General features: G+C 39.9%; 1 protein-coding gene across 1 annotated transcript in view; it reads right to left on the bottom strand.

The window, feature by feature from the left end:
• The window catches only part of PKP2 (plakophilin 2), a 67,266-nt gene that overhangs the window by 32,934 nt on the left and 17,110 nt on the right, over positions 1-17,222 (bottom strand). Inside the window, exons 3-5 of the mRNA XM_026657577.2 lie at positions 16,476-17,188; positions 9,761-9,899; positions 2,287-2,494 (exon numbers count right to left, since the gene is read on the bottom strand). Of these exons, the coding sequence (XP_026513362.1) occupies positions 2,287-2,494; positions 9,761-9,899; positions 16,476-17,188 (1,060 nt within the window). The remainder of the gene's footprint in view (positions 1-2,286; positions 2,495-9,760; positions 9,900-16,475; positions 17,189-17,222) is intronic.

The following is a 17,222-nucleotide window of genomic DNA, read 5'->3' as shown; positions in this document are numbered from 1 at the left end:
TCTAAGGTCAGGATGCACTGCTCTCATGTATATGAAAATTAGATAATCTTTCTGTCATTTGGTGGAGAATAAATATCACACACAGAATTTTTGACCAAAGACTTCTTGACCCTCTTCACAGAGGGAATAGCTAACTAATACTCTTTAAAGGCTAGCAGTTTCCTCAAGTTTACATTCTTTCCCTCAGATACAGAACTCTGGTGCTGTGCTTCCTATGTGTTTCTTTCCTGCCCTGGTCTTATACAGAGATTACAACATCATTAAGGAAAATCATAGGCTCTAGGCTATGAGAGACTCTAGGATGTAAGTCTCTCACTTTTACAGGAGTTAAGTCTGGCACTGCCAAGCTCCAAAACTTTCCTGAACTATGACAAGTTAACAAGACATTCACATAGCTCTGACGGCAGGATAATTATAGGAATAACTCTGGGGATTTTTCCCATTGACTAATTTGCAGTCATAAATTAACAAGTAATTAATATAAGATATGGTGTGAAAAACAGACTGGGGTGTCATGTTAAAAGGTGGGAACCTCTGGCATGGGATTCTACACTAAGACCTCCCCCTTAAAGTATATTGCCACTGTGATTACGTTACACAGTCATGATGATATTCCATTAGCCCTCAGAGGAGGCCAATGGCATTCACAGTTGAAGTCACAAAACTAGTGGGTGAACCTCAAACTGGAAGCATCACCCACTCAATGAAATTGATGTGAGAGGGCTGCCCCATCTGCAGGAGCGCCACCAGCTTTTCTGCCGCCCTAGGCTGCAGAAGATCCTGCCCCGAAATGCCACCCCCCACAGAGGCGGCGGAAGGTCCCTCCGCCAAAATACCGCCGCGGTCGCCACCCCCCAAATTGTAGCGCTGGCGACCGCCTAGGTCGCCTAATGGGTTGCGCCGGCCCTGCCCATCTGGGTTCAGAATAAAACAGTCTATGGGAGTTGAGAACATCCTGCTTTATGCAAACTGCCACACACTGCATATTAGTACTTAAACATTTTCCAGATAGATATTCTCCAACTCATTAATATCAACACTCATGTTCAGTGGTAGCTGTAACTGCAAAATTGCTGAATCTGAATTTTATATTGAGAAGTTAAAACAGAGTAATAGTCACAAATATCTTGGCCTACACTACCACTTCTCTTGCCTTTGCCCTAGCACTAGTGCAGCTCCTTTGATGACAGGAATGATGGAACTACCAGTATCCACATGGCACAGGCATTTTTACCACCAGGTCTTCTCACGCTGGGATTGGACCAATGGTGATGGAAAGAGTGAACATTCCCAGTGTAAATGCACCACTATACACAGAGAGAACATGCTGCATATGAAAAGACCTGAGGGACCTGATTTTGCAGTTGCTGCATGTAAGGAACTTCATGCATTTTAATGGTGCCGTGGCTGCACTGCGGGGCCAAGACAGGTGATAACACGAGGATTCATTTCCAGTCCTTAGGAAGCACAATATTTCAAACACTTAAAAAGACATCTTCAAGTGCTATTAATTTAATAGCTTTTCTATTCAATTCAATATTTTTACTTTCCTCTTGTTTGAGAGTAAAAATATCTTAACATAAAATCCCTTCTGTCTCCCCATTTTGTCTTTCTCCATTTGTGAAAGAACACAGACAAGTTTTTCCTTTGTGCATTAAAGATCATTAACATGGCTCCCTGATTGCTTATTTTCTAGTTTGTACACAACTGCCATAGAGAAGTATTGGGGAGAGCATTTGTCCATTGACTGGGTGCTGCAGAGCCAACAGGCAGCGCTCACAGAGTGATCTATTTCTCTGTGTGAAATTATGACTTAAATTTTCTCACAAACTGGAGTCAAGCTGTCAGGAGGTCAGGGCAGAGGTGCAGGGGGCCAGAGCTGCTGCAGAGATACATGGTGTTGGTACCAGCGGCCCTCTGACCCTAGTGGATTTCTCAGAGCAACATGCGTCTGAAAGGGCCCCCGACTTTCTTCTCTGGAGTTGTAGGCCATTGTGCCCCTCCAATGTAAGGAGTCAGAAGATTAGAGAAGGGAAATTGCAGTTTCCTGGCTCCTATGTGGCTATTACTCCCTAGGAGAACAAACTGGCCTTGAATCAAGACTTAAGGGTTTGGCTGAGGACAGGAGCCCTATCTAGCCGACAATGTCCCTTTAAATCCTTGTTCCTCTCCCGGTTATGTTTGACCCATCAATCATCCAGCTAAATAAACAAACACATATTACAGCAAGCCTGTGCACTATGTAGAGCACTGCAAACGTGCATGCAAATAATCTGCAAGTATTACCTGTTATCTGCTTTTTAGTTTCCACATCCTTGGTTTGTCTGAGTACACGGAGCAGGACTGGGATCCCGTTCCGCTCACACACTTCTAGTTTGTTGTCATTGTCCTCATACACCAAGTTCCTCAAAGCTCCACATGTCACCCGCAAAACTTCCTCATTCTGCGTTTTCAGAAGCTGTAGAAGCTTGGGAATGCCACCAAGTAAATAAACCTGGGAAAGGAAACCAAAGAGAAGTGTTTTCATTGTTTAGCTACAGGGGAAAAAAATGCCTTCTCAAATATAGCTTCTGTGAGCTTTTTCATTTGCTTAGGTCTAACAGTAGGCTGAATGATTTGAAGCTCTGATTGTTAAAAGTTAGGGCAGTGAACCGGCCAGGACTGTAACTAGAGCTGAGTGAATAACTAAGTTTTTGGTTCAGTGGCGGAACTGAAAAGCTGAAAAAAAATTGGTTAGTTTTTAACGGAAAGTAATTTTTTTTCAGGTTTTCCTATTGAAATGAAAAACCAAATTTTTTTTGTTTGGATCTAATGAAACGACATTTCAAAACCAAATAGGTCGTTTAGAAAAGAAATGTCAAAACACTTTGTTTTGAAAATGTTTTTGGCTTTTTAAAATTTCCCTCCCCCTCATTTTGTATCTAGCCTAAATTATTCATCAAATGTGAATGGTTTCAGTTACCCCAAAATTGCATTTTTCAAATGTGCTATTCCCTTCCCCCAAATAAAAGAGTTTGCTCAGCTCTAATTATAAATTTTGGTATGGAACCCATTATCTTAGGGCTTCTGTATAAGTCACAGTCAAAATCCACAGCTAAGGGAGGTAGCATAGTTTGAAGCGTGGGGCTGGAATTAAAGAGAGCAGGGTTCCGTTCCCAAATATGCCACAGTCTTGTGCAACCTCATGTAAGTCATTTAACCTCTTTGTGCCTTAGCTTCTACATCTATAAAATGGGGATGATGATAATTCTGCACCTCACAAGGTTGTCCTTAGATTTAATGCAATAATATTTGTAAAGTGCTTTGAGCGTCGTGGATGGAAGGTGCTACAGAAGTTCAAAATTATTATTTCCCCATGCTAGCCAGCCTGCAGCTTTCCTTGTTGTCCCCTGCTGCATGGGCTGAAGGCATAATAAATAACCTATTTTACTTACTGGGCACTTCTTAGCAGTAGCACACTATACAAGAATTTAATAAAAACATAAAACAAAGCCTCAGAGTACACACAATTATAAAATAAATAAATCTAGACAATTCTTAAGTCACTGCAGTACCTATAGAAGAGATATCTCTTCAATCTCTTTTTAGAAGACCAGATAGTGAGGATCTGACCCAAGAAGAATGCAAAATAAAAAGAGCATTTTATATCACAGCAGCAGTAGGGAAATAAAATATTTTTCAGGGATTATATGCTGTGGCAACTCTCAGTATCCCAGTTATCCCAAGATGTGGTGTAAATGAGTTGTGGCTTCTTTAGGAACAAGTTTCTTATGCAGCAGGTCTTGCAGTCAAGCAGTTAGGAATGGTTTAATCCAATATCCCATAATGCAATAGGGTCTTCTGGACAAACTCATCCTTGTGTAGCAAGGATTGTACATACAAGACTTAGAAACATGATATAACTATGATGGGTAGCATGGAGCCGTATGATAAAAAGAATTTAATCTAACCGGCAGCTGCTGAGATCAGGAAGAAATGAAATGCAACAAAGCCTCCTGTTATCTTCATGTCCTTTCAAAGTACTCCACATGCCTGCCTCTGCTTTGACTCAGCTGCATAAAAGGTAAAATTTCCTGCTAATACACTACTGACTTGATTCCCTATGCTTTCAGCACTCTGATTCTCATAGAGTGAACTAGAGAAACAGCCATCTCTCAAGATAAGTAGAGCACAAACACTGAAGGACTATTTGCTTACTGTTACAAAACTGACATGACCTTTTGACATTGCTTTTTTAGTTTTGTTGTTTTTCTTTAAACATTTTTACTGGCTTTCTTTTTGTAATTGTCAGTGACTCTAGAGCGCATGAAAGCTACTGGCCTATTTATATCCACCAAACAACAGATGGCCATGCTCTCAGATGAAGAAGGGGCCACAGGACGTAACAGATTACAGGGGACAAAGAATAAAAATAGGGGACAGGTGCAGGTGGAAGGGTTAAAACAAGGGCACCTGAAAGGGACACCAAGTAGAGAACCCCAGACTACATCCACTGCTTTGAGAAGGAATCCAAGGAATCAGTGGACACCATCCAGAGGAACTCTACCTGGATGCATGAATGGACCAGGGAAAGGTAAAAGGCCCCACAGTCAAGCTTCCAGACCTGGAGGCTGAACTCTTTTGTTAACCCACACAAGTACAACACAAGAAGCAGCAACACAAGCTTCCTTCATGATGCCACACAAATGCTCCTCAAGCTCTGGTCTGCTGGAACTGTCCTTCACAACCCATTTTGAGACTCTGCCAAGACTGAAAATAAGGGCGCTAGTTATGATGGTAGTTTTTAAAATGCAGATATTGGTTCAGCAGAAAGTAGATTAAGAACACCAAAGAAGTGAACAAGGTTTGGTCTCTGCTAACCTAGATTTTATTTAGAGATTCTGATTTTTGTTTTTAACTGATAAACACCCCCCCACTACCAAAAAAAAACAAAAAAACAAAACAAATCAGTGTTTGTCTAATAAACACTGGAAATGGTAGCTTGCAGCTAAGGCTCATCTACACAGAGCAGTAATGCAGACTATAGGGGGTGTGATTTCTAAAGCTCACTAGCATGTGCTGGTGTACACTAGGGTTCCTGAGTGTGCTTTGATACAGTGCTGTTTGAAACAGAACAACATTAAAAGCATAATCAGCACATTACAAAGAGATTATTCTTCACAGTATATACAGGGCTCTGTTTTGGGGGGGGTTTATTAATTTCATTTTTTGATTTATTTTTTAGCAATTTGTGAGTTGTATGTAGATGTCCAAACACTGGGGGTTTTGAGGCTCTCCGGATATAAGCCGTAAAGAGTAATGTATACTTAATATTATATGTTATTTTTTATATATATACACACACACACACATATACATATTATATATATATATATATATACACACACACACACACACACACACACAGTAGTATATACTGTAATGACTAATCTCTTTGTAATGTTCCTTAGTGCGCTTTAACATTGTTCTGCTTCAAACAGTACTACATTAAAGCACAGCAAGGAATGTTTAGTGCACACCAGCAGGGTCTATACAAGCCAATTAATGTTAGTGTGCTTGAGAAATCACACCCCTGTAGTCTGTATTACTGCTCTGTGTAGACAAGCCCTTCAATCCAAGTAACCATTTCTCGTGTTTTTTCTGGTTTTCATTGGATAAATACAGATTTTTTTTTAAAAAAATCAGGGGCATTTTATCAGTGTTTATCAGTTAAAATCTAAAATCCGAAGCCCTAAGTATATACTACCATAATGTAATATGCATTATTTATTACAATATACACAAGGAGAAAACCCAGAAACGTGCTGATTTTTTCACATCTACATAAAACTCTAACTGCTAAAAATAAACCCAGAAAATTGAATGAATAAACTCAGAAAAACAGAAGCCTAAGTGTATTTGAGCTGGGACCTAAGTAGGAAGATGCTCTGTAGCATGTACCCAACACACTAAGCCATATAATCCCTTCAACATCTGGCATTTAATTAAACAAACAAGTAGTAATCCATACATACATAAGATTAGTATACATAGCAACATAACATGTTCCCAGAAAAAGACTACATTAAAATGGAGTTAAGGTTGAGAGTACATATCAGTAATTTAGGGTAGACTACATTACAAGGTTGTTGTAATTATCTCAAAACCAAGGAAATCCAGGAAATTCACACTTAGAGATTAAATTTAAAGGAAATCCAAACACGTTATGGTTTGGTAATGCACAGTTTAGGGCACCCAATCAACCTTAACTCTGCCCTGTACTGACACTATAAAAGGTGTGGGGGGGAAGTCAAATGAGTCTTTGAAACTCATTTAATTTAAGCAGGATCCACAAACACTAACAAGCTTTAAACATTATTGTGTTGCTCTTGCATTGTTGTCATTTCAGAGCAGAATTAAGATTTCTGCAGAAGGAGAAACTTTCAGTTATGAAGCATAATGGGGGGAAATAATAAGTATTAATCTGGAAAAAATTCAACGTAGCTTATGAGTTTTAACTATATGAGAAGATTGCTGGTTCTGCAACAGGGCAGAATTAAGGCGGTTCAGGAATTTCCTTGTTTATTTTTCAATTTAAAAAATTCACACATGAACCCTAAACCAGAAACTCAAAGGGAATGTTGCCCTGTAATATTTCTAGTGATTTGAAGATATAAAAAAGGTTGATATTTTATATGAAGATAATAATTTTAACTTTTATGACCAGATTCTTTGACACACTCTTGACTGCTTTGCCTCAATCTGGAGCAGCAAATAGCAGCCAAAGTATATGGGGCTAGTTAAAATAGGTTTACAGCTGCTTTATTTAGCTAGAGCAATGCAAAACAGCCAGAGTGTACATCCTGTTTCCCCCTCCCTCTGATCCTCCAAATTCCCCCTGCCTCTTCCACCCCCCGGAACCACAAACCTCCACCCATCCAATTTCTCTCTCCCTCCTGCACCTTTGTGCATTATCCTCCATGTACATATCTGCTTACTTCTGCCTCCTGCACCCCCCCTTCATTTCTCTGTGCATGCACACGCATTACTTTCCCCCCTCCTCCCAGCCTACCAGTTTAGTACATTTGATGCAAAAGGCAGCTTTTGAAAAGATGGTTAGGATTAATGGCAATTTTTTGCCATTATTTTCTATAACTGAAAGTTTGTCACAAAGAACTGCCCCTTTCAAAATGGCTACCACCTCCCCTTGTTCTCAATGGGACTGAGGACACAGCTGTCTTCAGGGAAAACTCCCACGGTGGCCCCCTATGCTGTGCGGAGGTAGAGACACTCAGAACCACTGCGAACAATGAAAGAGAGAGAGAGAAGATACCTTTCTTAAAATGGCCACCAGCTGAGGTCAGCAGTAATGTGAGTCCCACTGAGACCAACTGGATAAAGCAGCCATTTTGAAAGAGGGAGGTTCTTCGTGGTATTCTCTGTAGGCCATTTTAACCTTTCAGTCTCTGCTGAAGGAGAAACTTTTAGTTATAAAGAATAACGGGGGGAAATGACCATTGATCCTTATCATCCATCCATCTATTCAAAATATCCCAATATTTCAGTGAGTTGTAACTTAATGGGACGCTTGAAGAGTCTGTGTTGTTGTGTTACTGAGTATTTTTGGGGAAATGAAAAAACAAGTTTGATACTAGATATTCACTTTCTTTAAAGGACCCATTTTTAATTCGTTTTAATTCCTAAACAAATTAACAGATTTACTTGTAAATTCTCAGAAAATTCATTCTGTATTAAAAAAAAAGAGTAATTGCAGTAATTTTGGGGCGGATACACTGTATTTCTCTTATATAATAAAGAGATTGATTCTCTGCTTTAAGTGCAAAACTCAACTCAGCCTTACCTATGGAGTTACTACAGACACCTCCACAGTTACACAAGATCATAGTAATAAAGAAAGCACTCCATAGCATCCAATATACCATGAAAACTGATCACACAAAATACTCAGTATCTGGGTTCCAAATGTCATAAAACATGGACTAGAAGGAATGGTGTGCATACAGTCTACACCTCCTCCCCCCCGCCCCAAACTGTGGGACACTATATTCCTGATAAAGCTGCTGATCCAAGGATAGAAGAATTTGTTAGGGGAACATTCAGCAGTCCACCATGATCAGCATTTTTACTGTATGACACAAGTGGTTTCACAATCAACAGAGATAAAACTGCTTATATTGTAAGTAAATGTTTCTATTTAACATAGTTTTCTATTTAATTCAGCCTTTATGTAAAATAACCTAATAGGGCTCTTTAAAATAAAGAAATCTGTGTCACTTATCTATTTGCTATTCTAATGGTTAAAAAAGTCTAGTAAGAGTGATTAAACATTACTATACAAAGCAGACAAACCCAGCACATGTAATAGTCTACACAATGACTTCACAAGACAGCATGCTGAGCAGTAACAATAAACTATGAAATAACTACTGTTTCTACTTTGTATGTCTTGGGAGGGTGTACAAACACTTGGGTTATTTAGAAGGAAGGTGAGCTATACTACATTTTGTATTTTTTTCAGGCTTTCGTGCCATTAAAAACAGCAAGACCACCTTCCTGAATCTAGGCTTTCCTATGCTATCAAGATTTGAGATCACCCAGTATAATTCTTACTACAATCCCTTGCTGAGGGTTTTGCCTTAATAAAGATTTGTTAGGCCCATCTGCTGAGCAAGTGAATCTCAATCCAATACAAACACTACTCCTAAACCCTGAAAAAGTACTGTACAAATCTAGGTCTTAACTTTGCAGCTCAGGTCCATATCACCTCAACTATAAACAGGATACAGTCATAAAAAGCTTAGTTTTCAAACTTGGGTGATCAAACTTAGATGCCCAAATTTGTATTTAGGCACACAAATACCTGTTTTAGTGATCCAAGTACTGATTTAGGAATCTAAAATGGACATTTAGTTGCTAAATGTAGATTTTGACCAAGATCTTTTTTAAAAATCATGTCTAAAGTGAGGCTTTTAAGTTCATATTTAGGCGCTCCTGGGTGCTCAATAGTTTTGAAAATGAAGCCACTATTTAGATGCCTTAATATGAATTTAGGAGCCTAACTCTGGGCACATATCTTTTAAAAAATATTGGAATTAGTGGTTCATAATTGATCATTTTCTTCTCAAATGAGGAATCACACTACTCACTTTACTATATTTACATGCAATTTGCTGAGCTAGGTTCAGCAGGTTATGTGGGTTTTTATTTTTTTATTTATATGCCCAACTCTCAGATATTGTAGTGCTAAATAACCGGGTAACTCATTTCTCAACTTAAATGAGAAAGACCCTTAGATAATTTTGCTCTTTCACATTATCCCACAGCGTATATTCCTGTCCAAACACCACAGCACATTTTAATTTCCATTGGCACAATGAAAGTACCCTATTTTCTTTCTACCTAGGTATTTATCATGCTGTCATCTCCACTGTAACGGAACATCTATTTTAATGAAATTGTCCCTAATTTTTAAAAAATGGAGAAGGGAGAAGAGAAACAGAAAATACATATTAATTGTATGGTAAGCACAACTGCTTGTAATACTAAATAGAGGGCCAGATTTTTTCCCAGTGTAAATTGGAGCTACTCCATTGACTTCAATGGTGCTGGAGTAAATTGCAGCAGCACAGAGTCTGGCTTAGAATGTTATTTATCGTTTCCCATGATGCTTCTTAAACTGTCCTTTTCTCTTTCAATGGCAGACAACACAGTACAGTAAATGCAGAACATTCCTTGCATGAAGTTGAAAACAATTACTCACTTTCCTTCTGGCTTCTGCTTTCTGGAAGCACTCATGCTGTATAAAGTTAACTGCAGCAAGGATCCTGGGTAACGAGGATGTCTTTTCAGTGTCCAGAGTGTTCACTGCGAGCTCCAGAGTCATCCCCCCTTCTGGACTCCTGAATATATAGCCATGGAAGTTATGGTGAATCAAGATGGCAGAATACCAGCATTCAGACAGTGGTTTTTTTTTTACCAGGCAATTCATAACACTCTTTAGACAGACTATGATGCTCCTCCCAGTAACAGGAGAGTTGAGAAAGGTCATGGTGTCCATAACAGCCTAACACATGCTTTGGAAAAAATTCTGCCAGGTGGAGTTGTTCTAACATGAAGTGGGTCAGCACACGATAAATCCTGCCAGAATTACACAACCACACCAGAAGTTCAAGTACCCCTCCTTGTGAGGTGCAGAGCAACCTCCGCTCCCACTGACCTTAGGACGTGCATAGCACCATGAAGGATTGGGCCCCACGGGAGGCCAAATTAGAAAGTGTGTTTGTTTGTAACTGTCAGGGTTCTCTGATGTTTATTTTTCTCTGCAATGCCATTATGATGGCATATACACACCATGTCCTATCCTTCTCAGCTGCTCTATGCATGGAACATCTGCTGCATTGGCCTTTGTGGGGTTTTGGGGGGTGGGGGGGAGGGAAGGGCGGCGGCTTGAAAATTGCTTTTGTTTCAGAAAGACAGTACCAGAATTTCAGTTCAATGAAAATTTGAGTTTTCAGAAAAGAAATTCATTTTGAATTTGGGCAAAAACCAAAAATTTTCATGGAACTGAAATCCCGCAATAATTTATTTTGGCAACACCAAAGCATGGTGTTTCCAAAACAAAATATATCACTGGAATCCCTGGTTGCTCACCTGGTGGTTTGCAGCTGAAACCAGGACTCAGGAAGCCCTGGTTGCTTCTGACTGAAATTAACATGAATCTTGCCAGATTTGCTTGTGCCCACCACTGAACAACACTGTGAAACTGACCAGACTCTTGTTGTCAAGATAACAGTAGAGAGCCAGTTGCCACAGGAGTCTGGAAGCCTAGAGGTCACCGACTCCAAGGCAGTCCAAATAGTGAGCTATCCCGGAGCTGCAGACCCTGGGAGCTCTGGTGTTCCGCGCAGCCTGTGAGGTGAGTGATGTGGCAGGAAACCAGGCAGGTTTCCAATGGAAAAATGTTTTATCAGAGTTTTTCTGACCAACTCTAATTGTAAATTATAATCTATCGCTGCTGGAGGTTCATCAGAAGGCAGAAGAAGTGATTAGTATGACTGCAAGAACAGCAAAGAGAAGGAAAACAACTGTGACATCCATATCACAAATGAAATTACACTCTTATGTCCTGAGGTCTCCACTATGTTGTCATTTATTATGAATCATGCAATCTCCTGTCTTCTCTTCTTCTCTGAATTAGTGTTTTGAACTGATCTATTTAACAGAGAGGTGCCAAGGAGTGTGCTCTGGTAGGACATGGACATCTGCTAGGCATATCAATAACACCTTTGAAAAGGATAGGACAAAAATGAAAGCTGAAGTGAAGGAGAAACTGGATGAGGGTGTCAAGTGGAAGGGAGAAATAGAAACAAGCTTATGAGCAAAAACAACAACAACGTGGACTAGCTTCTCTTGTGCACCAAACTGTGCTTGGCGCCAGTTACAGCACCTTGATTTTCACGACTGGCCCTGGCGCCGATGCAATTTAGTGCAGTTGCTGAGGTACTCTAAATTGCAACATTGGTGTAAGGATCTTACAATTGATCAAAATCATACATAATGAACCTGAACCGCACTGAACTGATCAAACTGAATCACATTCCTTCCTCTTACTCCCCTTAATGTGAGCCAGAAAAGTACATACTTTCCCACCCTTTTTGCTATAAAAGTAGGCCCGATAGCTGGACATGTACATCAGGAACAGCTAATCCATGGCACTGAGATCAGTCAAGAAAGACAAGGTAATGTATTACCCAAAATGAATACACACAACTCCCATTGAAGCCAGTGTAATTCTGCAAGGTGATCTAGAGCAATATATGGTTCACTGAAAGTCTTTCTTCGTGGCTGATATCTGCATTCACATGTCATACCCCAAAGTCTCCATCCTGTTGTTGTGTACTGCAGTCTTTTCACTAGTCATCATTCATGTTCACATTGTTATGAGGCTAATTATAACAGATCTGAGGCTTAGTCTGATTTTTACTTCACTGAAGTTTATCTGACAGGACAGTAGAATACATTATTTGTGACCCATTGTGTGGCATATTCAAAAGTTCAAACACCCCAAAATTTTGTCAACGTTTTAAAAATCAGAATTTGAAGCTCTGATCCTGTCCTAACTCCAAAACCTTCACAGATGAACAACTACCATATTACAAACGAGCAAGCAGAGTGTAAATAAGCAAATGAACTTCCAAGATACCTGTATCTCTTCCAGACTACTCCATGAGGGCTTGCCACTTTATCTTGATTACCAGAATATAGAGTAGCTGCGATACACCATTTTGTCTGAGAATTTTACAGTGGCACTCAGCACAATTAGAATGACGACTCCAGAAGGAACTGCTCTCTGAACAGCTGTGTAACATCAAAGGGCAGCAGCACTCCAGGAACTCTAAGCCTTTGATATGAGAGTCTTTCTGGTGCATCATCCTATTGGCATGTCCAAAAGATAGGGACAAGTGTCTCTATGCTTTGTGCTCTTTATTCACAGTGTTAACTAAATAGTCTGTAAATGTTTTTAAATGCTTTTATTTTATATATAAAAAGTTTAATGATTCTACATCCTCTCGGTTAATCTTTAAAGAGACTGGAGTACGACTGAATTCTTAAGTTTTAAATAACTTCCTGCACACAGCTGTAAAATACACAGTGTGTGCTTTATTATAAGGCTAAATGCTGAAATTTGCTAAGGCTTAATGCTCAACTTTTTACTCATGTCTTAGATTAAGAGATATTTGGGGAAGGGGAGTGATTACTCTGCGTGAAATCCTGCCTCCACTGAAGTCAATAACAAAACTCCAATAAACTTCCATGGAGGCAGGATTTCATTCTCTTTGCCTTACATGAGTAATGCCCTGATCCTACTCTCATTTATTTAATTAGTGCACAATCAGACCCCAAAGAGTCAATAAAGGACTACAGAATTGGACTCATGACATTTAATTATCCAGCATTTACTGGAAGAGAAAGACCTGTCTGATTCTTCTTCCTCTATGGTAATTACTATTACAGAATGACATTTGCAGGGCCAAATTTTGTTTTTGGTATCATTGATGTAAACCCAGAATAAATCAGTTTATGCTCACAGTTTATTGCCTTAACTTCAGTGTAGTTACACTACTCAATTTACAATGGAGTACATGAGAGCACAATGTGTCTGGTATCTCTTATACTTAATTCTACATTATGCTGTGCAGTCTGTAAGAGTAGATGGACCATGTTAATATGGAATAGAATGAACTGCAAAAAATACTCTACTTCAGGGATCGGCAACCTTTGGCACGCAACCTGCCAGGGTAAGTACCCTGGCGGGCCGGGCCGGTTTGTTTACCTGCTGTGTCTGCAGGTTTGGCCAATCGCGACTCCCACTGGCCGCAGTTCGCCGCTCCAGGCTACTGGGGGCTGCGGGAAGCGGCGGGGGCTGAGGGATGTGCTGGCCGCTGCTTCCCGCGTGCCAAAGGTTGCCGATCCCTGCTCTACTTAAATGTTATTCAGATCTAGAGATTTTTTTTTAATAAGGGGGAATTTGTAGAGTTTGTAATTACAGTTTTTGTAGGTGCCTGAACATAAGATACCTGTGTTCTGCAGGTGTGTTGTTATACACCAGCACCTGTAATGAATCTATTCTTAATTCATTATTTACAAGACAGTTTACATGATTATAATTTATTCTTTACTTTTTGTCTAAGATCAAGTGTACTATCAAGTGATACATCTCTTTTCAGGGACTATATCTTGACTATTTGTCTTTTCCAATCTCTAACTAATATGACCCATCATACAGGTTCTTATACGTTGAGTAAATGCCAAGTCCTTATGGAAATTTAAGGCTGGATTTTCATAATATGGCTGTAATTCAAAAATGCAATTTAGGGCACCTGAACATCTGAACTTGGAGCATATAGGTATTTAGATACTCAAGTGGCCTATAGGCTTCCCACAATTATTTGTACCCATGATTTGCCAGGGGCAAAAATAGAGAGTACCCGCAAAAGCTGGGCTGAAAAAAATTGGCTGTTAATGGCCACACTTTCAAAGAGGGCTTCAATCTGGCCACTAATTTTGCCTCTGTACTTGAACATGGTCACAATCATTTATAGGCACAACAACAGAATACAGACTCACACTGGCAGGTGTGAACAGCAATTCTGCCAACAAGCCTTATAGTCTGACATCTAAATTCTAGTATTTGTGCCCACAATTAATTACAAACACAAAAGTTATTCCAGCACAAAGCTAAAGGATTTTCTTTTGTTTTTAAATTGTGGCCCTTGAAGTGTTGTTACCTTGGGAGATACAAGCCAAGTTGTTTGCTAACTGGATTTTGGCATTTACATTTGGGTGCTGCCTTGAAAACGCACTCGCATGTTGTCTAATTGTGAATCATTTCTGTATTTTGTTCTATGCTGCTCCTCTAATTTTATAAAAAAACCCTTCTCTATAAAAATATACTGGTGTCTGGGTAAAGCACTCCTCTTTCCCCTGAATGAGTTTAGTTTGACTCAAGTCCAGAGTTAGGTCATGATTCTGGAAAGCACTTAAGCACGTGTTTAACTTTAAATACATACTTAAGTCAATGGGACTTAGGCATGTAAGTGCTTTCATGAATCAGGGCCTTAGTGGAGAAACAAAGCCACTTAAATTACCATTCAACAGTTAATAGTAGCTTATACAGGAAAATATAATATGAGGGCCTGATTCATTCTGCCTGTAGAATCCAAGATGTGGGCTTATGCAGTAGAAATTTCCTCTGGTGTTGGGACCAAATGATATAAACATGTCCCCAGTCTGTGCACTGCTGGGGAACCTGGAGCCAACTGACACTGCTCACATAGTAAATACAGTCAGACTGAGAGAGCATGGGACCAGGGTACCCAGGAGATGCACTGATTTACCATATCTTCTGGGAAGTCTCAGAGAATGGCTGCTTCCCCCCAGCAGGACCTTTGATGGGGGGCAGCAATGGGACTTGTGTCTACCTTATCTCCGGTATAAATGTATCTGCTGAAGCAGCTTGACGAAGGGTGAATCAAATCCATCATTTGACACAACTGACAGTCATACAATGGAGAAATAAACTGGCCTGGATAAAGGAAGAACTGGCCTAAATCTTGAGCTAAAACTTGAACCAACTCCCACCCCCCCCCACCTGTTCTGAGTTTTTTGTTTTTTTAAAAAGCGTGGCTAATTTTTATTCTGTTTCATTTTCCTGTGCTTCTGTACTTCCTGGTTCTGACTAGGACCAGAAGTGCCATAACACCTCAAGGCAGATCATTCTCAGAACTGGCCAACTGGACAGAGGAAGTAAGGAATGCCCATAAGAGAGGCTCTTCCTGAGAGTTTTTTTAGGACAACTTCACTAAGCAACTAAGGTTCAGATATTTCTTTTCAGGTACAAATAAAATCTGAACTTTTGCATGCATATCCCAACTGAAATGAACAGCCAAACCTTTTAAGGTTCACCCAGTCACTTCCTCATACCTAGTCAGAGGATAGATATAGAAATTCAGTTGTCAGCACTGCCTGCCCCATAGCCTCAGTCAGCTTAATCCCTTAACCTTGCCTGCTTTAAAAGAGCATCAGAATCACATCAGGAATTCAGTATTTTTGTTTAAACAGGCTGTATTTTGACTGGAATCATTTTACTGTATGATAACTTGTCCTGACCTGAAAACACACAGAACAAAGCTCTACTCTGATACTGCAACCTTAATGGTCTGTACACTTAATTCCTCGTAAACAAATGATGCTGTAGCTATCTGATCAGAAATGTTCAAGCCCCATAGCAAAACTCCATCAAATAGAGCAGCAAACATAAACAACAACAAAATACGAAAGCAAATAAAGCTTTGGTAAAAAGGAATTTGAAGGCTACACGCTTGTGGAAAAAAAGGAAATTCTCTAATTGCACCGTTGGTGCTAGCAGAACAATTAAATTACATGTACAATAAACATGAAATAGGAATGTGAAATATAGTAAACTGAACCGCTTGATAACCAGAAGAATATTACACAATCTATAGAAGAACAGCCAAATGAACCAGAGCTGAAATGATCTGATCTACCCAACAGCACAAGGCCTGTCAATATATTATTGCAAGTTAGACTGTAAATTATTCAAGGCAAATAACATGTCTCCCTATATGTTTGACTAGTGCCTAATACAATGGGACCCCAGTCATGAGGCTTGTTGGCACTATAGTATATATAGTTAACAATAATAGTAATAATAATAATTTTTCCTTCCATTAATCCAAATAAGAGTCCAAAAAGAAATCATAAATGGACTCTTCCACACTGAAATATTTTAGATTGAGTCAGCTGTTGAGCAACTGGCCAGAAATGCATTTATTCTTTGTGAACTGATGGACTGGGATCATTTCTTTTTTTTACTGGGAAACACGTGGGGTACAAAATCCATATGAAAACTTCCAGGTATTTGTGAACTGGAGGAGATTTAGAGTCAGACTTACCCTAGCTGAGATCCACTGGAGCCTGCTTTTCCAATGTGTAAGGAAACATTTTCTGCTGCTGCTGCTGCTGCCACAGCAGCAGTCATTGCCATCCTCTTCCCACCTGTTTCGGCAGTAGCACTGGTCACTGCAGCTGTCTGGGGAGTTTCCCTCATGGGCTGTGCGCTTCTGAAGTTACTTTGTTGCCAGCTGGACTTCAGAAACTCCCTGTTCTGCAATCCAATTTGGGAAGCAATGGGTGATCTGACTTGTCCCACAGCACTACCTGTAGTCAGGTAGTTCTCTTTCTCTAAGAGGTTGGTCGTACTGCGACTGAATCCAGCTTGTGGGTACATAGATACAGTTGGGCTGGTGGCAGCACTGTCAAAGACTGTGTCATTAAAAGATGCTCTATGGAACTGGGTTTGATAAGTTTGCTCTCTGATTGAAGAATCATGATTACCATGACCAACAATCTCAGAGCGAGCATATCTTGGTGGGACAATAACATTGGATCTCATCCTATCACTATGCCTTGGAGTGAATCCAACTTGGTTTCCCCTGTTGTAGCGGAAATCATTGTATACATATGCCAGCTTCTCAGGACCTTTCTGGGGAGAAACTTCTAATCTCTTCAGAGGCTGCCTTTGATTCCTCTCTTCCATTGTCTTGTATGAATTATATTGTGTGGTTGTATTCCCCCAGCCATTTCTGTAAGTGATTGGTGAGTTCACCTGTACAAACGAAGCAAAGAGGGACAAAAGTCAC

Source organism: Terrapene carolina, unplaced genomic scaffold (genome assembly GCF_002925995.2).
Source record: "Terrapene carolina triunguis isolate 2854851 unplaced genomic scaffold, T_m_triunguis-2.0 Scaffold247, whole genome shotgun sequence".
In the NCBI taxonomy this organism is placed as follows: domain Eukaryota; kingdom Metazoa; phylum Chordata; order Testudines; family Emydidae; genus Terrapene; species Terrapene triunguis.
The sequence above is the reverse complement of the archived record's forward strand: the minus strand, read 5'-3'. Positions and strand labels throughout refer to the sequence as shown.